The sequence below is a fragment of the Schistocerca nitens genome, chromosome 4 (assembly GCF_023898315.1).
Source record: "Schistocerca nitens isolate TAMUIC-IGC-003100 chromosome 4, iqSchNite1.1, whole genome shotgun sequence".
NCBI lineage: Eukaryota > Metazoa > Arthropoda > Insecta > Orthoptera > Acrididae > Schistocerca > Schistocerca nitens.
In genome coordinates, this window is record NC_064617.1 from 833,266,235 (window position 1) to 833,289,677 (window position 23,443).

The following is a 23,443-nucleotide window of genomic DNA, read 5'->3' on the forward strand; positions in this document are numbered from 1 at the left end:
CTCCGCACAACAGGTGGAGATAGAGGACCCATCCGTGATCGTTTCAGCCGGCGATATTCTAGAAGTGGAGCTGCAGCATTACTGTTGTTTTGATAACACAGCTTCACCAGTAATGCCCTGCTCCTTTTGTCCAAGCTCATATTGACACGTCAATAAGTGTACAGCGACTGGTCAGATGTGTGGGACTACGAATCACGATGACTGATCACGGCACCTGGTGGCCATAGTTAGAATTGGGCGGTGGCGCTGTGACGCATGGAAATCATGCACCCCATATTCTGCTACGAAGTTTGGTACTTGTACAGTAATTAATTTCCCTGTTATAATTTATTAAATAGGGAAAGTTTAATTATAATCACCTGGTACATTAGTAAGCTATGTACTCGTATATACACAGTATTTAGCTGCACTTGGTTTTACACTGAATCGCAGAAAGTAAACACTGAATTCTCGTGCCATGACTGCGCGTATCGCCATCTAGTCTTTACAGCAAAAACTACTGGATAGACGTCAGCTGCTCTCGGCTCTGCCCGCGCTCATGCAGGTGGCTTCGGGAGAGCGGCTCTCTCATTGCCCACCTATGAGATGCTGTGTGTACCCCTGTGGCTGTCTCAGCCACTAAGCCCCTATTACACGATGCGCGCAAACCATACAGCTACGCACCAGCGCCCCGAGCGTGCATATCTGTATCTACAGGCTGGTCCACGTGGACCTATTACACCATCATCGCGTGATATACCTGGAGCACATGCGCAGTAGATGGTAATAACGCGCGAAATGCAAATAGAACTGTCTGATCTCTTGTAAAGTTGCTCGTTCTACAGCGCGAAACGCAAGAGCGAATGTGTGGCATATCGGAACGTCATTCGTACAAATTATTTATGTTAGTATAAGGTTCCTATTTAATAAATTTTTTTCATTATTAATTTATTGTTATTCTCTTACGTAGGTTACTACTGTTCTGAATTACAAAAAAATGGTTCAAATGGCTCTGAGCACTATGGGACTCAACTGCTGAGGTTATTAGTCCCCTAGAACTTAGAACTAGTTAAACCTAACTAACCTAAGGACATCACAAACATCCATGCCCGAGGCAGGATTCGAACCTGCGACCGTAGCGGTCTTGCGGTTCCAGACTGCAGCGCCTTTAACCGCACGGCCACTTCGGCCGGCTCTGAATTACAGACTCAACAGTTAGTTTTATATTACGACACTTGGTTACGCAGGTTTACGTACATCTAAATTTACGTTTATACAGCATTTTGCACACAGAGGACCCACTTGTTTTTGGAGCTATTGCCCTGGCAGTGACAGTGAATCTTCAGATTAGGGCAGAACGATGACGAAAACGTTAAGCCAGACGTTGATGGGTTCGACCCTGGCTGAAAAGAAGAGACGAAAGCAGGGGACTATATTCACTGCTTAGGAAAGAACTGAGAGGCCCGAAGGTCCGCAAGAATTTCGGAATGTCGTGAGCATGGGCATTTCGAGGAGCCGCTGTGTATGATAGAATATGGAATTAGCAAGTGTGAGACAGTCATGAGGGAGGCTGTTTCACATTGTCAACAGTAAGAATTACATCATATGTTCATACGTTTTGTGATCGTACCAGCCTAGATCACCAATAAAATACTGGTAAATGCCCTATTATGATGCAGGCTGGTTGTAACATTACGTTTCCTGGCGACTGGGGAATCTTTTACGAGTCTGGCTTTTAGCCACAGATTAGCACATCCCACCACTTCAAAAGTTGCTGTGGATGTATGCACCGCAATTTCCAATACTTTAATGGACCATTACTAAATTATATACAGGGTGTTACAAAAAGGTACGGCCAAACTTTCAGGAAACACTCCTCACACACAAATAAAGAAAAGATGTGATGTGGACATGTGTCCGGAAACGCTTAATTTCCATGTTAGAGCTCATTTTAGTTTCGTCAGTATGTACTGTACTTCCACGATTCACCGCCAGTTGGCCCAATTGAAGGAAGGTAATGTTGACTTCGGTGTTTGTGTTGACATGCGACTCATTGCTCTATAGTACTAGCATCAAGCACATCAGTACGTAGCATCAACAGATTAGTGTTCATCACGAACGTGGTTTTGCAGTCAGTGCAATGTTTACAAATGCGGAGTTGGCAGATGCCCATTTGATGTATGGATTAGCACGGGGCAATAGCCGTGGCGCGGTACGTTTGTATCGAGACAAATTTCCAGAACGAAGGTGTCCCGACAGGAAGACGTTCGAAGCAACTGATCGGCGTCTTAGGGAACACGGAATATTCCAGCCCATGCCTCCGACTGGGGAAAACCTAGAACGACGAGGACACCTGCAATGGACGAGGCAATTCTTCGTGCAGTTGACGATAACCCTAATGTCAGCGTCAGAGAAGTTGCTGCTGTACAAGGTAACGTTGACCACGTCACTGTATGGAGAGTGCTACGGGAGAACCAGTTATTTCCGTACCAAGTACAGCGTGTACAGGCACTATCAGCAGCTGGTTGGCTTCCACGGGTACACTTCTGCGAATGGTTCATCCAACAATGTGTCAATCCTCATTTCAGTACAAATGTTCTCTTTACGGATCAACGTAAACGGGATCAAATTGTAAATTTTCACAATCAACATGTGTGGGCTGACGAGAATCCGCACGGAATTGTGCAATCACGTCATCAACACAGATTTTCTGTGAACGTTTGGGCAGGCATTGTCTTAATTGGGCCCCATGTTCTTCCACCTACGCTCAATGGAGCACGTTATCATGATTTCATACGGGATACTCTAACTGTGCTGCTAGAACATGTGCCTTTACAAGTACGATACAACATGTGGTTCATGCACGATGGAGCTCCTGCACATTTCAGTCGAAGTGTTCGTACGCTTCTCAACAACAGATTCGGTGACCGATGGATTGGTAGAGGCGGACCAATTCCATGGCCTCCACGCTCTCCTGACCTCAACCCTCTTGACTTTCATTTACGGGGGCATTTGAAAGCTCTTGTCTACGCAACCCCGGTACCAAATGTTATGGTTTGTTTAATTGTGTACATTTCCTCACAGAAGATGTTCAAACAGTCCACTGTCAACTTCAATGCATGTTGCTACTCTTGTAGACAGGTGTCATGTCGCCGATCGGAGCTCAGTTTTGACTTCCTTTACCTGAGCACAAGCATGTAAAATACGAGCGAGAAGTTCCTCTCTCGTGTCTACTCTGCGCTTGTAGACAAAGCTTTTCAGCCACCCTCACAAACAGTAATCCAATGGGGTACGATAGGGTGAACTCGGTGGCTAAGCAATGACTCCACGGCGGCCGATGCAACGACCAGGATACGTTGTGTTGAGATACTGTGTCACTGACCGTACGGAATGTCTAGGCGCTCCGTTATGCTGAAAGTAATTACGAGCTCGTTTTGTCAAAGGGATATCCTCCACGTATTCTGTTAACACATTCTGAACAAACTCAAGATACCGTGTCACAAAAAAATTGTTCAAATGGCTCTGAGCACTATGGGACTTCATCTATGGTCATCAGTCCCCTAGAACTTAGAACTACTTAAACCTAACTAACCTAAGGACATCACACAACACTCAGCCATCACGAGGCAGAGAAAATCCCTGACCCCGCCGGGAATCGAACCCGGGAACCCGGGCTTGGGAAGCGAGAACGCTACCGCACGACCACGGGATGCGGGGCATACCGTGTCACAGTAAGATGGTTATCTGTAATAACTGGACCGATGAGTTGATTATCGATAATACCGCACCATACGTTGAGTGAGAAACGTCGTTGAAAATTCGTTTCCACAGTAGCGTGTACATTTTCATTTGCCCATACATGAGAGTTGCGCGTGTTGCTGATTCCGTTGTGGGTAAATGTTGACTCTTCAGTGAATACCATCTCCGTCATGCAAATGTTGTACACACTGTCGATGAAAGGGATACAGACCGTGCTCGTGTACTGTGCGTATTACTCGTGTTTGTGGAATACCAAGTTGGGCAGCAATTATTGTAGAACTAGTAGTATGGTTGTGCTCCACTACTTGAAGAATGTTCTCAGCTTCATTAAGAGTTTCCTGTACGGGACGTTCAGAGAGACCATTTACGCTGCGAAGCGTAGCACGCTCCCGCAATCTTTGAGACACACTGCTATCTGGCTATCTGCGATTCGGAAATCGCTGTTGGTACTCTGGCACAGCAGCTCTGGAATTCCCATTGGACACACCATAGACAAACACCATGTCAGCATACTCTGCCTCTGTAAACATCCGCGGCATTTTCACTACACAATACTGTATTCGTTGTTCACGTAACAACACTGTAGTACCGTGCTCTACGACAAGTACTGCCGGACTGAGACTTAAGGTAAACCACTGCACCATGCGCAAGTGAACTGCGTACTGACACTGTTAGTAAGAACGACGCTACACGTTTTCTGTTTCTAGTTGTTTTGATTGCTTTACCCGGAAACGGTTAAGAAAAGGGAATATGTTTATTAGGAGTTTTTTGTTCAGAATCACCACTAGTATCAGCCCTAAAAGTATATACCTTTCCTCCTGACTTAACCTATATATACAGGGTGGTCCATTGACAGTGACCGAGCCAAATATCTCACGAAATAAGCGTCAAACGAAAAAACTACAAAGAACGAAACTTGTCTAGCTTGAAGGGGGAAACCAGATGGCGCTACGGTTGACCTGCTAGATGGTGCTGCCGTAGGTCAAACAGATATCAACTGCGTTTTCTTAAATAAGATCAGCCATTTTTTGTTACATATTCGTGTAGTACCTAAAGAAATATGAATGTTTTCGTTGGACCACTTTTTTCACTTTGTGATAGATGGCGCTGTAATAGTCACAACACATGGCTCACAATATTAGACAAACAGTTGGTAAGAGGTAGGTTATTTAAATTAAAATACAGAACATTTTATTTCGGTTGTTCCAATGTGATACATGTACCTCTCATTTATGAGAGCGCATGCTGTTACAGCGTGATTACCTGTAAATACCACATTAATGCAATAAATGCTCAAAATGATGTCAGTCAACCTCAGTGCATTTGGCAGTAGGTGTAACGACTTTCCTCTCAACAGCGATTAGATCGCCTTCCGTAATGTTTGCACATGCATTGACAATGTGCTGACGCATGTTGTCAGGCGTTGTCGGTAGATCACAGAAAGAAATCCGGGGACGTGGGATCCAATGAACGTGCGGGCCATGGAATGGTGCTTCGACGACCAATCCACCTGTCATGAAATATGCTATTCAATACCGCTTCAACCGCACGGGAGCTATGTGCCGGACATCCATCATATTAGTAGTACATCGCCATTCTGTCATGCAGTGAAACATCTTGTAGTAACATCGGTAGAACATTACGTAGGAAATCAGCATGCATTGCACCATTTAGATTGCCATCGATAAAATGGGGGCCAATTATCCTTCCTCCCATAATGGTTCAAATGGCTCTGAGCACTATGGGACTTAACATCTGTGGTCATCAGTCCCCTAGAACTTAGAACTACTTAAACCTAACCAACCTAAGGACATCACACACATCCATACCCGAGGCAGGATTCGAACCTGCGACCGTAGCAATCGCGCGGTTCCGGACTGAGCGCCTAGAACCGCTAGACCACCGCGGCCGGCCCTCCCATAATGCCGCACCATACATAAACCCGCCAACGTCGCTGATGTTCCACTTGTCGCAGCCATCGTGGATTTTCCATTGCCCAGTATTGCATATTATGCCGGTTTACGTTACCGCTGTTGCTGAATGAAGCTTCGTCGCTAAATAGAACGTGTGCAAAAAATCTGTCATCGTCCCGTAATATCTCTTGTGCCCAGTGGCAGAACTGTACATGACGTTCAAAGTCGTCTCCATGCAATTCCTGGTGCATAGAAATATGGTATGGGTGCAATCGATGTCGATGTAGCATTCTCGACACCGACGTTTTTGAGATTCCCGATTCTCGCGCAATTTGTCTGCTACTGATGTGCGGATTAGCCGCGACAGTAGCTAAAACACCTACTTGGACGTCATCATTTGTTGCAGGTCGTGGTTGACTTTCACATGTGGCTGAACACTACCTGTTTCCTTAAATAAGGTAACTATCTGGCGAACGGTCCGGACACTTGGATGATGTCGTCCAGGATACCGAGCAGCATACGTAGCACACGCCCGTTTGGCATTTTCATCACAATAGCCATACATCAACACGATATCGACCTTTTCCGCAATTGGTAAACGGTCCATTTAAACACGGGTAATGTATCACGAAGCAAATACCGTCCGCACTGGCGGAATGCTACGTGATACCACGTACTTATACGTTTGTGACTATTACAGCGCCATCTATCACAAAGCGAAAAAAGTGGTCGAACTAATACATTCATATTTCTTTACCTACTACACGAATATGTAATAAAAATGGGGGTTCCTATTTTAAAAAAACGCAGTTCATATCCGTTTGACCTATGGCAGCGCCATCTAGCGGGCGAACCATAGCGCCATCTGGTTTCCCCGTTCGAGCTAGACGAGTTTCGTTCTTTGTAGTTTTTTCGTTTGATGCTTATTTCGTGAGATATTTGGCCCGGTCATTATCAATGGACCACCCTGTATATATATGCTACTCAAGTGTTTTGCAGTCCTCGACTGTCGCACTGGGGCAAACAGCACGGACTTTCTCGCCTATCACTGCCAGTTTCTCTTTTCTGGCAAGCTTAAATATAGCAAGACGTGCAATCAAATAAAACACGAACTTTCGTAAGCTAAGGCATTACGATACAAATCGAAAATCAGCGTGTAACGTTATATGCATATTACTCAGAAATTATGGCAAAAAAAGTTTTTTTTCTGCATTCATGAAAATATACTTACTGAAAAAATGCGGAAAATCCCCAAGACGAAAATCTGAAATTAACCGCTTATGATGATACCACGGATCATACATACACCTTTCCGCGCTGTATGCCTCTTTCTTAACGCCTTTGCTTTAACGCCTCTTTGCTTAATGTCATTTCTAGGATACGAAGCAACCAATAGAAAAAAATCCTTTCACAAACAGCTTATAAAGGCTTCTTCTGGAAAAAAAAGGTGTTTCCTCCATTTTTGAAAACCTACTTGCTGAAAAAATGCGGAAAATCACCAACACGAAACTCTGAAATTAGCCACTAGCCACCTAACAATAAGCAAATAACAAGCAGAAAGCACTGCTCCTGCGAGAGTTATCACTGCCTAGGGCGCATGCGCGGATTGACGGCAGTTTAGAACTGCTCTCTATTCTGACGCGCGGATAATGTGCCTGCCGATTATCGTAGTTTCACTCGTTCTACCGCTAGATGGCTGTGGCGCTGGACCAGTACCCCCTTAACGCGACGCGACGCCATCGCTAGCTAGTAGGGTACTCACCGGGGTCGGGGTGGCGGAGGTTCCTGGCCAGGTAGCAGAGCTGCAGCGGCAGGTAGCGCGTGTCGGCGCGCTGCGGCGAGCGCGGCGAGGGAGGCGCGGCCGACAGGAAGCCGCGCTGCAGCTCCCAGCCCACCTCGGAGATGATGCTCGCCTTGCGGAAGTAGGGCGTCACCTCGCGCAGGTACTTCACTGCAACATAGAGCGAGGTCACCACTGCAGGGGGCGGCGAGTAGGCGGGCGGCGGGCGGCGTCCACGTGAACATGCAACACACACGGAAAGAGAGAAGCGCACGGGCGCGTTAGCAGCGGACCACACACACGGCACCGTCAGCCACTCCGGGGTACCGCTGCTGCTTGCTTGTCCTAGGGGGACCGCCGTGCTTCCGGTAGGCGTGGGGTGGAGATGATGGCAGGGCACCAAGTCTCTTACAAGTACAACCGACACTCACTAACGACGAATGTGAATACGCTTTTCAAAGACCGACACCAGTCGCAACGTTTGTTCACTTACATTATTCAGCCGCGCAGGATTAGCCGAGCGGTCTAAGGCGCTGCAGTCGTGGACTGTGCGGCTGATCCCGGCCGAGGTTCGAGTCCTCCCTCGCGCATCGCGCATGGGTGTGTGTGTTTGTCCTTAGGAAAATTTAGGTTAAGTAGTGTGTAAGCTTAGGGACTGATGACCTTACCAGTTAAGTCCCATAAGATCAAAAAAAAAAAAAAAAAAAAAAGTTATTCAATAAAGCAGTATGTCTAGAGGCATCAGCCTCATCTTCCTGCTATAATGACATTACAGAAACATTTAACAAAAGTGGGGCATGAAAGGGAAGCAGTGGTTGGGAAGGGAATGACACACGGTTGTAGCCCACCCCCGATGTTCTTCAATCTGTATATTGAGCAAGCAGTAAAGGAAACAAAAGAAAAAGTCGGAGTAGGCATTAAAATCCATGGAGAAGAAATAAAAACTTTGAAGTTCGCCGATGACATTGTAATTCTGTCAGAGACAGCAAAGGACTTGGAAGAGCAGTTGAACGGAATGGACAGTGTCTTGAAAAGAGGACATAAGATGAACATCAACAAAAGCAAAACGAGGGTAATGGAATGTAGTCGAATTAAGTCGGGTGATGCTGAAGGAATTATATTAGGAAATGAGACACTTAAAGGAGTAAAGGAGTTTTCCTATTTGGGGAGCAAAATAACGGATGATGGTCGAAGTAGAGAGGATATAAAATGTAGATTGGCAATGGCAAGGAAAGCGTTTCTGAAGAAGAGGAATTTGTTAACATCGAGTATAGGTTTAAGTGTCAGGAAGTCGTTTCTGAAAGTATTTCTATGGAGTGTAGCCATGTATGGAAGTGAAACGTGGACGATACACAGTTTGGACAAGAAGAGAATAGAAGCTTTCGAAATGTGGTGCTACAGAAGAATGCTGAAGATTAGATGGGTAGATCACATAACTAATGAGGAGCTATCGAATAGTATTGGGGAGAAGAGAAGTTTGTGGCACAATTTGACAAGAAGAAGGGACCGGTTGGTAGGGCATATTCTGAGGCATCCAGGGATCACAAATTTAGCATTGGAGGGCAGTGTGCAGGGTAAAAATCGTAGAGGGAGACCAAGAGATGAATACACCAAGCAGATTCAGAAGGATGTAGGTTGCAGTAAGTACTGGGAGATGAAGAAGCTTGCACAGGATAGAGTAGCATGGAGAGCTGCATCAAACCAGTCTCAGGACTGAAGACCACAACAACAACATACATCTGATGTGAAAATTGATCTGTGCAGTTTTGGTAAGTCCTCAGATAGTCTTTGTTCACTGCAAGTGGCTGTCTTCTTGTGGTGTTTTCAGTTCTCTTTTCTCCTACGGCTTCCTGTATCTTGTTAACCACTGTTTACAAACCTGCAAAGGACACTTAAAACGCGATATCACAACTTAAGTGTGCAACAGAAACATGATGGGGGTCAAAACATTGTTTCGATTTAACTGTGTCCTTCCTAGTGTCATCAGTCTCTTGCAATACCTTCTGCGCATATTGTTGTCACATCTTTGGTGTTGATCGACTAAATGTATTACAGTTTTAGAGAACGTGACAATTTGATGTTAAAAGTGACAGTACACGAAAATTATTTTAAGGAATTACAAAGGTACTGCTACTGAAAACCAGATTCATTTTTGTTCTTGCTTACCAGGCCACTCGAGGACCATCGTGTAAACGTCACAATTGGAAAAATCTGTTCTCCCCCCACCACTCCAAGACGTTCTTTTAGCTTAACCGGTTTCCTCCCTTCCTGATCAGCATCTTCCACGTTTGTGCGGTCTTGATCAAAACGTTTGCACCGTTTCACTAACGGGAAGCGACATTGCGTTTAGTCCATTTACCGTCAGGAAATAACGGTGAATCTGTGTGCAATTTATAAATTTTGTCCACAAACATCATACTCTCGTGCGTACTTCAACTCTGGTGTACGTTTCCAGTTGTCGTGCCATTTCAGTTGTACACTGTGATCCATTTGTTATTCGTCCCGTACCAGAACTGTGTCTCTAGGAAACCCGAAACTTCTACACTCTTCTGACAATAAAACACTTGTTGCGCAGTGGTCTTAGCTTGGGTCGACATGTGTAACTTACTTTCAGAAGTCCTTACGTATGTGATCATGCAATGCGATCAAGGCAAATGTGGATGAAATAGGTAACACTGACAAAGTAGATGTTCCTTAGGCGCCTCGCCGCGCTGAAATGCATGAAGTGTACATCCAAATCGGCATTTAGATAGGGGAAACATGGGCCGAGGGAAGGTAGCATATTCCTAGAGAAAAGGGGTTTCAGCAGTGGTTAATTATTGGCTCCATCTTAGCTCGGTGAGTGATTCTACATGCTTTAGAAGTACCATATACAGGGTGTCCCAGCTATCTTATCCACCCAAAATATCTCTGGAACAATGACAGCTATTGGAAAACGACTTTCACCGGCATCAATGTAGGGCTGGGGCCCATGAATGTACATATTTTGAAACATTCTAAAACGAAAGCATATCTGATTTTTAACACAAACTTACGTTTTTTTTTTAAATGGACCTCCTATATTTTTTCTTCAGCAATCCATAGCATGACAAAGCACATACACAATGGCGTTGATTGCATCGCAATATTGGCATTACATCCCGAGATATTAAGACCCGAAGTTGACGCTTGAAACACCCGACATGGGCTGCTGGCGCACGTCCTGAGGCTCAGGCGTGAACCCCATGCTGCCCGTAATCGCCATGCGATTGACATGCGTAATCACACTTCCATACTTATCAAGAGGTCCGAAACGAATAATACCGTCTGCTGCTATCCTGCATTAACGTCGTACATTCCAGCAGGTATTTATGCCATAGGCTAGGGGTGATGCGGTTCTGTAACATATCTGTGTACCGCAACGTTAGTCACAAAGTTAACTTCGCTTATCGTTAATCCGTTACTAAAAAGGTAAGTATGGAGGTGTGATTACACATGTCAATCACATCCCGATTACGGGCAGCATGGGGTTGACGCCTGAGCCTCAGGACGTGCGCTAGCAGCGCATGTCGGGTGTTTCAAGCGTCAACTTTGCGTCTTAATATCTCGGGATGTAATGCCAATATTGCGATGCAATCAACGCCATTGTGTATGTGCTTCGTCATGCTATGGATTGCTTAAGAAAAAATATAGGAGGCTCATTTAAAAAAAACATAAGTTTGTGTTAAAAAACAGATATGCTTTCGTTTTAGAATGTTTCCAAATATGTACATTCATGGGCCCCAGCCCTACATTGATACCGGGGAAAGTAGTTTTCCAATAGCTGTTATTGTTCCAGAGATATTTTGGGTGGACAAGATAGTTGGGACACCGTGTATTATAGTCATGTACTCGTACTCACTGCGGCACGCAAAGAAGGAGCGAAGATGAGGATTTAGTGATCTGTCTAAGACTCGATTACAGCATTAGAGACGATGCTCAAGCTCCGGATGAACGGCGATGGAAATCAACCGGTTTCTTCTCAAAGCAACTGCGGCAGAATTCGCCCTAAGCGATGTGAGGTAACCTTATTAATCCTAAATCTGGATGGCTGCATGGGTATTTGAACAGCTGTCTCCCAAAATACGAGTCCAGTCTTCCAAACGCTGCACTACTTCGCTCAGTCTCCTGCCAGAGTTACATATTGTTTCTGCTGTTTCTTGCAAGCACTGACCGCCGTTCTGGAATTGAACAGTTTCGGGTGCAGCTCAAAACTGCAACACTTAAAGCAAAGTTGACTATTTGGCACAATTTCAACACTTCTACCGGCGGAGCGTATGTGGGGTCGTGCACTCGCTGAAGGACAGCGAAAGTACTTCTGATCAATTTAGAGAAATATTCCTGAACAGAGTTGACATTATTTGGGGAAAATCAGTTCAGTTGAAAGATGAGTTATGATATCTAGGAGATACAAGAGACTGAGAAGTTCTGTATTATTGCTACACGGACTAACAGCGCCCAGTACAGTTTAATGATAACTGAAACAGTGAGACAAGAAACTCACTTAGTTGCTGATTCAAGATGAGGCCAAATTAATGGCTTGTCCATGTATGGAAACAGCAGAGCAATGAAACATAATGAACACCGTAGGTCTTATAATAATGACCAAAACTGCATTTGAACTATTGTGCAAACTAATCAGTTACATTTATATTCCTTGCACTCGATTCCACAGCCCTCAACTGTCAGTATGAAGACGTCTGGTTCCGCAAAGACTGCGTTATTTGAATGAGTTTTATTTTTCAAATATCGATATTTTGTCATAGCAGGTGTCATATTATTTTATGATAAGCATATGTATACTGACCGCAAATGCTATATATAGTCATAAATAGAACAGAAAATGGTAAGTCATGTCCGTATGCACGTGGAACATTCACTGAACCGAAGATCGTGATCACATGCAGAACAACCTAAACACAATCTCTACCAGAGGCAAGAAAACATGGTGAATGTAAAATAACGCTCATATAAAAGAGAAAGAACCGGATAGTATCTGATAAAAAGATTAGCGGTAGTCTTCTGCAGGTTGGCACATCGTTTAATTATGTGTGTAATACTACGAAATGATATGAAATGAGACGAACCCGTGAAAGCATCAACATGGAACGCGAATGAAAGGCTTACATTTCTATAAAAGAGTTCTGACAAAAATTGAGCGCATGTGTCATGGAAATTGCGTACAAGACGCTACTGCTACCAATTCTAGAGCATTATTTCTGTGTTTAGAATCCTTAGCAAGTTGGCATCGCAACAGACATAAAAAAAGTTTCGGGGATTCTAACAGGCCGGTACAGTGCACGTGGAAGTGCTCAGTGAACTTGGATGGTAATCTTTAGAAGCAGCGAGACAGCCGCCTTGCGATACCCTGTTGACAAAATGCACAAATCGATACTCTAAAAAGACCGTGACATAATTCTGTTTCCACCACAGCATATTTCACGGCGGTAGTATGAGGTAACAGACATTAGGACGTTTAGGGGGGCAAGTAAAGTGTTTACTCTTTTTCGTTCTATGCGAGAGTAAAGTAGGACGCAAATAACTAATTTGGTACAAAGTACGTGACTAGATTTAGTTGCAGAATGACGTTTGTTTACTCTGTGCAGCTGTAATCTTTAGTTCGTCTAGTTTTGCGCACATTACTTGTTTATTTTGTCTAGCAGTGTGTTGTCAATGTCAACCGAAAGCTATTAAGCGATTAACTGGCGCTAGAAAAAAATGGTTCAAATGGCTCTGAGCACTATGGGACTTAACATCTGTGGTCAGCAGTCCCCTAGAACTTAGAACTACTTAAACCTAACTAACCTAAGGACATCACACACATCCATGCCCGAGGCTGGATTCGAACCTGCGACCGTAGCAGTCTCGCGGTTCCGGACTGAGCGCCTAGAACCGCTAGACCACCGCGGCCGGCAACTGGCGCTAGATCCTGTAATGAACAGAACAGTAGAGAAGAACGTGAGATGAACTGCAGCAGCAACTCAAACTCTTATGTTTATGATTAACAAAATCTATTTTCGCTATCTGATATTCTAAAAACATTGTTTGAAAGCACGGCCATTAGCGGTTTTCATAGCCGTGAAAATCAAGCGAGTAATATTATAATTAGACCATCATGTTCAGTATTGTTTATTTCTAGCTTTTTTAATGACTCTGGCTTCCTCTTTAGTAAAACTGATAAAAAGAAGAACCGCATAGGAGTGACAATCAGTTATGAAGGGAAAACCAGGTATTAAACCGCAGCAAGTTAGAAATACAAAGTGAAATGAGGGAGTTGTTGGACATGTTTCCGAAAGGTAATATGTTCAAATCCTCCTCTGGCTGTTGTGATTTAGGTTTACTGTCGTTTTATTACACCATGTGTGTGCGCGTGTGTGGTTTCAGTTTCAGCAAACCCACAAGCATTCAATAAAGAACACTAGTTTCGATTCTGCACCAGACCGCAGCTACGAGCATTTGGCATGCATGCCGAGGAAGCAACGGACATAGCAAATAACAGTTCTGTATAGGAATGCGTCTGCAAACAAAGGAGGTCAAAACAAACTCACTCCGTGGGGAATGGCAATGCGGAAGCTCCTTGCACTATAATGGCCACATTGTAATGCAGGTACTTGTCCACAGACCTCTTCATTTATCTGAAATGGTGCTACGACTGCACTGCCGCTTTCTAACAGGAAAGCTATACACTTGCAGTATCTACTCTGTTTTTCTTTCGCTTTCTGTGGAAGATTATGGTTATTGAGTAAGTAGATCAAGAACTGAGCGGCTCGGGGGTACAATGGTAAACACCACTGTCGTCTATTTTGAGTCACAGGGCAACTGGCGGTACCTTTGAGCAACAGAATGTTATACATCATGAAAATGTTCTAACTTCACTCAACAGAACTTAAGGAGATGCTTTGTAGTAAACGCCGATGACTGCCTTTCGCGGGAATATAATGGCAAGCGACAGGTGAAGGTGCTGTTGCTAAGAGGGAAACAAACGTTTTCCGAGATGATAGCCACATATCATGAGTTACAAGGAAACGAAGATGTTGTTAGTGAACCTAATATCTCCGAGCAGCATTCTGAGCACATTCCCAATGACTCAGAAATAGATGAATTTGCAAATTTGCTTTATTTAGTACGTTTCGGGAACGTGCATTTCCCTAGCATTATGTTTCTCAAATGCATCAAATATCAGGTTATTGTTGAGTGGTTCTGTTAAAGTCTGGCCGGCCGGTGTGGCCGTGCGGTTCTAAGCGCGTCAGTTTGGAACCGCGTGACCGCTACGGTCGCAGGTTCGAATCCTGCCTCGGGCATGGATGTTTGTGATGTCCTTAGGTTAGTTAGGTTTAACTAGTTCTAAGTTCTAGGGGACTAATGACCTCAGCAGTTGAGTCCCATAGTGCTCAGAGCCATTTGAACCATTTTTTTTGTTAAAGTCTTGATCGAGTGTATACATTTTTTTCTTCGTTTATATTTGTGCACCTAATAATAATAATAATAATAATAACTCATCCAACAAACCCTAACCGACACAACTTCGAAAGTCAAGTTCAGCGCAGAAATCTCCCAACCTTTCCTCATCAAAACCGTCGTCTGACAGGGTGACGGACTCTCCCCACGACTCTTAAACGTCGTTCTCGATAAGGTCATCAAAGAAAGGGAAAAGGAACTGAAAAAAAAACAGCTGGAGACCCATCATCTTGGGAAACACCCGGGGTAACACCAATGTCACATGTTTAGCCTTCGGTCGGGCTCCCAATCTCTTTCATAAAAACTGAATTTATGGCCAAAAAACGCGTCAAAACAGAAAATTTGATCACAGAATACGGCACAATAAACACAGTCAATCACTTTAAATAGCTGGGTGAAATCACCGAACCCACAGGAACAGAAAGGTTAGCCCAAAAAGCACGTGAAGTCAAAATGCGAAAACATTTACAAGAAAAGGTGCATGAATATCAAAACAAAAATTCGACACTATGCGACTGTCATCAAACCCGAAACACTGAATGCAAGTGAGACCCTAAACCTCAATTACAAAGGGGATCTCGGCAGCATCAAAATAGCTGAAAAGTAAATCATTCGCAAAATCCTGGGTCCAAAGGTCACAGACGAAGGATATCGGCTACATTCAAACACAGCCACAGAAAAATACTCCAACACTGGAACAGACTTCCGCAAACGACGACTGAAGTTCTATGGACACATCATGGGGCTGGATAACGACGAATTAGCAAAGTAAATTCTAATATACTCGCAGAAACTAAAAAGACAACAGTCTGGATCAAACAAGTCCAAACTGATCTCAAAAACGCCAACATCACATTCTCAGACATCGCAGATCGAAAAATCTGTCAGAAAATCCTCTCCTGGGAAATTGCACCGAAAGAAAAACTGAAAAGATCTTCGGGAAAATGGACGAAAGAACTTCGAGCTTAACAAAGCGAGAGGATGAAACAATTCTGGAAGGACAAGAAAAGTAGCAACCACAGATCATAGTTCGCTTTGTGTGAACCTCTATGGGTCTAAACAATTTAAATAAATAATAATAATAATAATAATAATAATTGTAATAATCTTCGTTGTTATTCAGGTAATCTGCGAAGGATTTCGAATTGACCTTAACATCGAGCAGTCTGTCTTAGTCTCAGATACGTGCCATGAAGGGGCAAATCAACAGACGAAGAGATCTTCTCCGAAATTGTTGAGATACAACTCACAACGGAAGTTAAAGCGGAAGAGATGTAACATATGCAAAGAATATGTATCTCGTTCTGGAAAAACTCTAAATACAAACGCTGCAGGACCTAACTGCCACTGTCCTCTTGTTTTGAGAAAACAGGTGAAAGCAATGTGAGGCAAACGTTCAAAACCTTCTGGGATATTTGTTACTCTGATGTTCAGAATACATCTGGCTGTCAACCTAAGAAATGTATCCACGTGGAAGGTGACTTATGAATAACCGTCATCTCTATTCATCAGCGAGACATTATGTCATGACATCTGACGCACAGTAAACTTCAGGAAATGTGGGAGGCAAAACTCCGTTCTTACTCTTCGATTAAAAGACGACGTACCCATGTTACAGAAAAGAAGAAAGTTGCAGACATATTGTCCCCCTGCGATTCACATTACACCCCTCCTGTCCATCATCACGGATTTTTTTGTCACTAAAACCAAAACGTTTTGACAATGGACACATCTGCGATGAGAGTGACTAGTCATTACGTACTGTCAAGCAACGAGCTATACAGTTAAGTCTACTAGTGACTATGTAAATGTTCTCATACGATTATCCATCATTACGTTTTGTTGTCACCGTATGTGATTTGGGTAACATAATGGTACCTCCGATACAGTGATATGTTTATTTTTGTGTATTTCATGTACTGTAGTCTGTCATTTTTATGTGTGGATGAAACAATACAGATGTTACAAGCCATCCAGAACAAAACTGATGTTACAGCACAATTATTCAGATTTTTGGATCGATTGCAAACTTTAACCCTCCGTATCTCCGATCTCCCATTTTGGCGCTTACCATTTTGTTCCCCCGAGCAGCTCAATTAATGAAGCCCTTTGCATCATGTTTCATGGGTGGAATAACAGGATGTACTCGTATTTGTACTGGATGCAACCAGCCAGCTAACGAGATGTAATTGTGAAAGGCTGACGTGAGCGCGTATCCTTAATGAGATAATACTCTGTGCCCTTAGGCAAGTTTCTAGAGCTTTCTGCGCACTGGTTGCGCTAATACACTACTGGCCATTAAAACTGCTACACCACGAAGATGTGCCTCAGACGCGAAATTTAACCGACAGGAAGAAGATGCTGTCATATGCAAATGATTAGCTTCTCAGAGCTTTCACACAAGGTTGGCGCCGGTGGCGACACCTACAACGTGCTGACATGAGGAAAGTTTCCAACCGATTCCTCATCCACAAACAGAAGTTGTCCGGCGTTGCCTGGTGAAACATTGTTGTGATGCCTCGTGTAAGGAGGAGAAATGCGTACCATCACGTTTCCGACTTTGATAAAGGTCGGATTGAAGCCTATCGCGATTGCGGTTTATCGTATCGCGACATTGCTGCTCGCGTTGGTCGAGATCCAATGACTGTTAGCAGAATATGGAATCATTGGGTTGAGGAGGGTAATACGGAACGCCGTGCTGGATCCCAGCGGCCTCGTATCACTAGCAGTCGAGATGACAGGCATCTTATCCGCACGGCTGTAACGGATCGTGCAGCCACGTCTCGATCCCTGAGTCAACAGATGGGGACGTTTGCAAGACGACAACCACCTGCACGAATAGTTCGACGACGTTTGCAACAGCACGGACTATCAGCTCGGAGACCATGGCTGCGATTACCCTTGACGCTGCATCACAGACAGGAACGCCTGCGATGGTGTACTCAACGACGAACCTGGGTGCACGAATGGCAAAACGTCATTTTTTCGGAAGAATCCAGGTCCTGCTTACAGCATCATGATGGTCGCATCCGTGTTTGGCGACATCACGGTGAACGCACATTGGAAGCGTATATTCGGCATCGCCATACTGGCGTATCACCCGGCGTGATGGTATGGGGTGCCATTGGTTACACATCTCGGTCACCTCTTGTTCGCATTGACGGCACTTTGAACAGTGGACGTTACATTTCAGATGTGTTACGACCCGTGGCTCTACCCTTCAAAAAATGGTTCAAATGGCTCTGAGCACTATGGGACTTAACATCTGTGGTCAGCAGTCCCCTAGAACTTAGAACTACTTAAACCTAACTAACCTAAGGACATCACAAACATCCATGCCCGAGGCAGGATTCGAACCTGCGACCGTAGCAGTCGCGTGGTTCCGGACTGAGCGCCTAGAGCCGCTCGGCCACCGCGGCCGCTCTACCCTTCATTCGATCCCTGCGAAACCCTACATTTCAGCAGGATAATGCACGACCGCATGTTGCAGGTCTTGTACGGGCCTTTCTGGATATAGAAAATGTTCGACTGCTGTCCTGGCCAGTACATTCTCCAGATCTCTCACCAATTGAAAACGTCTGGTCAATGTGGCCGAGCAAGTGGCTCGTCACAATACGCCAGTCACTACTCTTGATGAACTGTGGTATCGTGTTGAAGCTGCATGGGCAGCTGTACCTGTACAGGCCATCCAAGCTCTGTTCGACTCAATGCCCAGGCGTATCAAGACCGTTATTACGGCTAGAGGTGGTTGATCTGGGTACTAATTTCTCAGGATCTATGCACCCAAATTGCGTGAAAATGTAATCACATATCAGTTTTAGTATAATTTATTCGTCCAATGAATACCCGTTTATCAACTGCATTTCTTGTTGGTGTAACAATTTTAATGGCCAGTAGTGTAACTGTCCCCCTACAGCGCAGTCGCTCGTACGAGACTCGGCACAATTGCTGACGTGTACGTAATGGAAATGCTGCATTCTGTCTGGCTTATTTCCACTCCCTTTGAAGGTCCAACATCGCGCTTCGAAGTGCTAATGGTATCATTCTCGTCACCTTGTCATTGATTTTCAGCAAGGAGGAACCTCTTATTTGAAAACAACAGAGTGAGTTTGTGTAGTTATGTATTTAAGGTTTCCAGTGTACGCGTAGACACTCGAGCAACATATACTTGTTAGTATTATCCTGATTGCGCTCCACGTTCTCAATTCACCATTGTCCCATGCTTTTCGCGATTTGCTACAAACTTCGTTGCACAAAGATTCGACGTGAGAGCGTTAATGAAGCAGTTACAAGGCTCATGCGATTCTAAACCTACATCTTCAAGGTGCCCCAGCAGGAATGTTCAACATTAAGCGATAGGACAATTACGATGATTAGAAGCAGCGCTCTAAAATGCTTAACTTAAAAGCTCTGGCCACTACTTCGTCTTCGATGCTGCGAATCAAATCTACTGCAAGCTTCTTGCTTTCCAAATTCTAGAAGGAAGTAGTATGAATAAAAATTGGAAAAAAAGTCCAGTAAACATGAACTCGTAAAGTGCATACTTTAAGCACTTGTTCAACTTCGCTACTGGGAATCCCATCTCTTCTACTGAAGAAGTTCAAAAGTGTTCAAATGTGTGTCAAATCTTATGGGACTTAACTGCTAAGGTCATCAGTCCCTAAGCTTACACACTACTTAACCCAAATTATCGTAAGGACAAACACACACCCATGCCCGAGGGAGGGCTCGTACCTCCGCCGAAACCAGCTGCACAGTCCATGACTGTAGCGCCCGAGACCGCTCGGCTAATCCCGTGCGGCCCGAAGAAGTGGTCATAGCTCTTAAGATACGTGTTTTAGAGCCCAGAGATAGCAATAAAAGGTTGCCCAGTCACTGTCTACATCTTTCGAGTCACGCCAAGGCGCTGTCGAAATGGACGTATAGCAATCAACCGTATTCCATGCCCTCCCTGTATGCGGAGGGCAAGAACATTGTCTCATAAGCCAGCGACTTTAAGGCACGATCTTTAGGCTAAATGAAAATTTCTTCCAATGCCGGAACTAGAACGGCACATTTTGTTTTGCATCGTTGTGTGTAACACTGAAGTGGATTTCTTTTTTTTCTTTTTGCGTTTCTCTACATCTACTCCCTGACATCGTTCAGTCGTTTAGCACGATCTAGGGTTTACTACGCACTTCAAATAATCCTCTCGGCTTTCGGATCGCGACATTTTTAATGGGATGCGGATCCCTCATGCCATCTGAAGTCATTCGGTTCCGCGGCGAAGCGGAGCCGACAGATGCTGTCAAACGCGCCTTTCCGCGCACGCGTTGCCTCGGTCTCCCTCTGCAAGGTTATAGACTTTGCTTGCTGCCTTTCTTACGAGACCAAAATACCGTGCCAACCCGAACAGTCGGTAGTTCATTACTCTTGATGATAGCGGCAGAGACAGCTGTCGAAAGATAGAGAATTGAATTCGAAATTGCTAGGTTTGAGAAAAATTTGATTCCGGCATACCGACGCAAAGGACTCCCAGGACATAATATTCCAGTGGAAATTAGAGATACAAATGACTTTCTTCCTGTGAATTCAAGGGAATATGGAGCATTAATACTAATACACTGACGGAAAAATATCGCAACACCAAGAAGAAATTGTGCGACATAAACGAAAGTTGGTAGGCGTGATTCTACATTTGAACGACGATTTCTATTCAAATGGTTCCAATGGCTCTGAGCACTATGGGACTTGCCTTCTAAGTTCATCAGTTCCCTAGATAGAACTACTTAAACCTAACTAACCTAAGGACATCACACACATCCATGCCCGAGGCAGGATTCGAATCTGCGGCCGTAGTGGTCTCGCGGTTCCAGACTGTAGCGCCTAGAACCGCTCGGCCACTCCGGCCGGCCGATTTCTATTCAAATTTCGTTTCAATCTTATACGAGTGGCCCTAATAGCATCAGTATGAGGATTCAAATTAGTTTGCTTTAAATACGCGCTGTGACTGTCGTGGGCGTTAGTTAGCTTTGAGACTGGACGTCGTGAGTTGATGTTAGCCCAGAATGCCTTTATGGCAACAAAGAGGGCATTATCAGCATGTCACTGAGTTTGAACGAGGTCGTGTCATAGGGCTACGATAGGCTGGATGTTCCTTCTCCGATACTGCAGAAAGATTTGGCAGGAATGTGGCCACTGTACATTAACGTTGGCAGCGGTGGACACGGGAATGTACGGCCGGAAGAAGACCGAGCTCCGGTCTGCAAAGTGGCACTACCGAGAGGGAAGACCGTCGTGTTCGGCGTGTACCTCTAGCGCATAGTACTGTACCGACAGCAGCAATCTGAGCAGCAGTTGTCACCACAGTGACACAAAAAACTCCTACCAATTTGTTACTTGAAGGACACAGCCTCGAGCCAGACGCCCTGTAGCGTGTTTTCCACTGACCACATACCACCGCCATTTGCGAGAGCTCACTGGAGGGCAGGGTAGAGGTCTGTTGTGTTTTATGATGAAAGCTGGTTCTCTGGTTCTACCTCGGTGCCAGTGATGGCCCTGTGTTGGTCAAAAGGAGGCCAGTTGAGGTCCTGCAACCAACCTGTCTGTGTGCTAGACACATTGGACCTACACCTGGAGTTATGGACGCGATTTCGTATGACAGCAGGAGCACTCTCGTGGTTATCTCACAGACCCTGACTGCAATCTGGTGATTCGCCCTGTTGCGCTGTCATCCGTGAACAGCATTCCTCGGGGTGTTTTCCAGGAGGATAACGCTCGCCCACATACTGACGTTATAACCCACCATGCTCTGCAGAGTGCCGAAACGTTTCCTTGGCCTGCTCTTCAGCAGATCTGCCTCCAATTGAACACACACAGGATATCATCGGACGACAACTCCAGCGTCATCCACAAACATTGCATTAGCCGTCCCTGTACTGCCGACCAGCTGCAACAGGCATGGAACTCTATTCCACAAACTGACATCCGATACCTGTACAACATAATGCATTTAAGTTTGCATGCTTTCACTCAACATTATGGCGGTTACAGAGGTTAATTAATTTACCAGCATTTCACATTTACAGTGGCTTATCTCGCGTTTATATTGACCGGTGATCTTGCAATGTTCATCACTTAATTATGTTACCTACACACATTTCATTACTCTGCTTTACTTATTTTGTGGTGTTACGATTTTTTTTCTGTCACTATATGAGTAAATTTTATGAGGCTTAAAGACCTTGATATAGGGTGTGCGAAACGCCTGGGCTCGGCCGTCGGTTGTGGACCACAACGCCAGACTGGTAAACAAGGTGAAAGACACCCCTCCTCCAACCCTACCGCACGCTAACAAGGAGCGAACGCAGTTGTGGTTGCGCGTAATAATCTCCGAGCGCCCCCGTCTGGGCTGTGCAAAGCGTCTCGCTGCTACGTATATATACGGCCTGGCTTCTCTCCGTTCCGCCGTTATTCGTCATAAACTTCCGACCTGTTGCGCAGCGTCATTTCGCCGAAGTTAGACCACGCGGCGTCAAAAACTCCTATCGTTAGAGTGCGGTGGGTATGGGCTGCCGTACAGTGCCATGTTGTTAAATTCCTCCGCCGCCTCAGACACATCCGTTTCCTTGGCTTACTTCGCGTGCTCTGCTGAATTGTTGTTTCCATTACGTGCACAATATTTCGATGACTACCCACGTCTCTTCCAGGTGCTGCGATTTGTGCTGTTATCTGTATTTGCTCCTGGATTCTAACCTGACTGAACTATTGACGGTTTTGCAACGCTATTTATAGCTCATTAGCTAACAAACAGGGCATTGCCTGGGTGTTCATATTGCCAATTTTCTATTAGAAACGAAAACATAAACTGAACTGTGTTTGTAATTAAGTACAAAAAAAATTTCATTTTCTTGAAAAGATCTCTGAAATTATGAAACAGTCGTAAAAGAAATGTGCATAATGTGCTGTTGACAAGTACAGTCTCCAAATTAAGAGGCATGGTCCCAGACAGTTTCTATAGGCTGGGCGTAGCTCCTTCGCGTTTCTACAACGAGATCTTGTAAAAGTCTCTATGGCAACGGCTCCTCATCGCTGTCAAAAGCACTGCCAGGTGCCAGTGATTTTCTCAATTTGACTTGACTCTAGCAGTATCTCAATATTAGATAACAAATGTATTAAAACGTCATGTATGATACGGCAATTTTTACGTATCTCAGTATTTATGAAGTCATATGTGCCAAAGAATGATTTATTTGTGTAGGTACTATTCAGCGGCAGATGTGAATACTGTCTGTGAAACATGTAGTGAACAGAGCTAGTAGCAGAAGAGTAACAATTTAAAAGACATGCACGATGCAGCAGTATTTCACGCTACTCAGTGTTTATGACGTCACATCTTCTGAACTATGTGTTGTACTATGATATATTTTTGTAGATGCGTTTAGCGGCTTACGTGCATACTGTCTGTGGAATTTACTGTAAATATGTTGGTAGTACAGAAGTAATACATGACGTAAAATGTGGCACTTTTTCACCCATCTGACGTCATATCTCCCGA

The 23,443-nt window shown here is 44.6% G+C and overlaps 1 protein-coding gene across 1 annotated transcript in view; it reads right to left on the reverse strand.

Annotated features, from left to right (window-relative positions):
- Nucleotides 1–8,212, reverse strand: part of LOC126252599 (beta-2-syntrophin-like) — a 342,954-nt gene extending 334,742 nt beyond the window's left edge. The window contains exons 1-2 of the mRNA XM_049953502.1: nucleotides 8,205–8,212; nucleotides 7,414–7,838 (exon numbers count right to left, since the gene is read on the reverse strand). Coding sequence (XP_049809459.1) covers nucleotides 7,414–7,838; nucleotides 8,205–8,212 — 433 coding nt within the window. The remainder of the gene's footprint in view (nucleotides 1–7,413; nucleotides 7,839–8,204) is intronic.
- Between the last annotated feature and the right edge of the window lie 15,231 nt (nucleotides 8,213–23,443).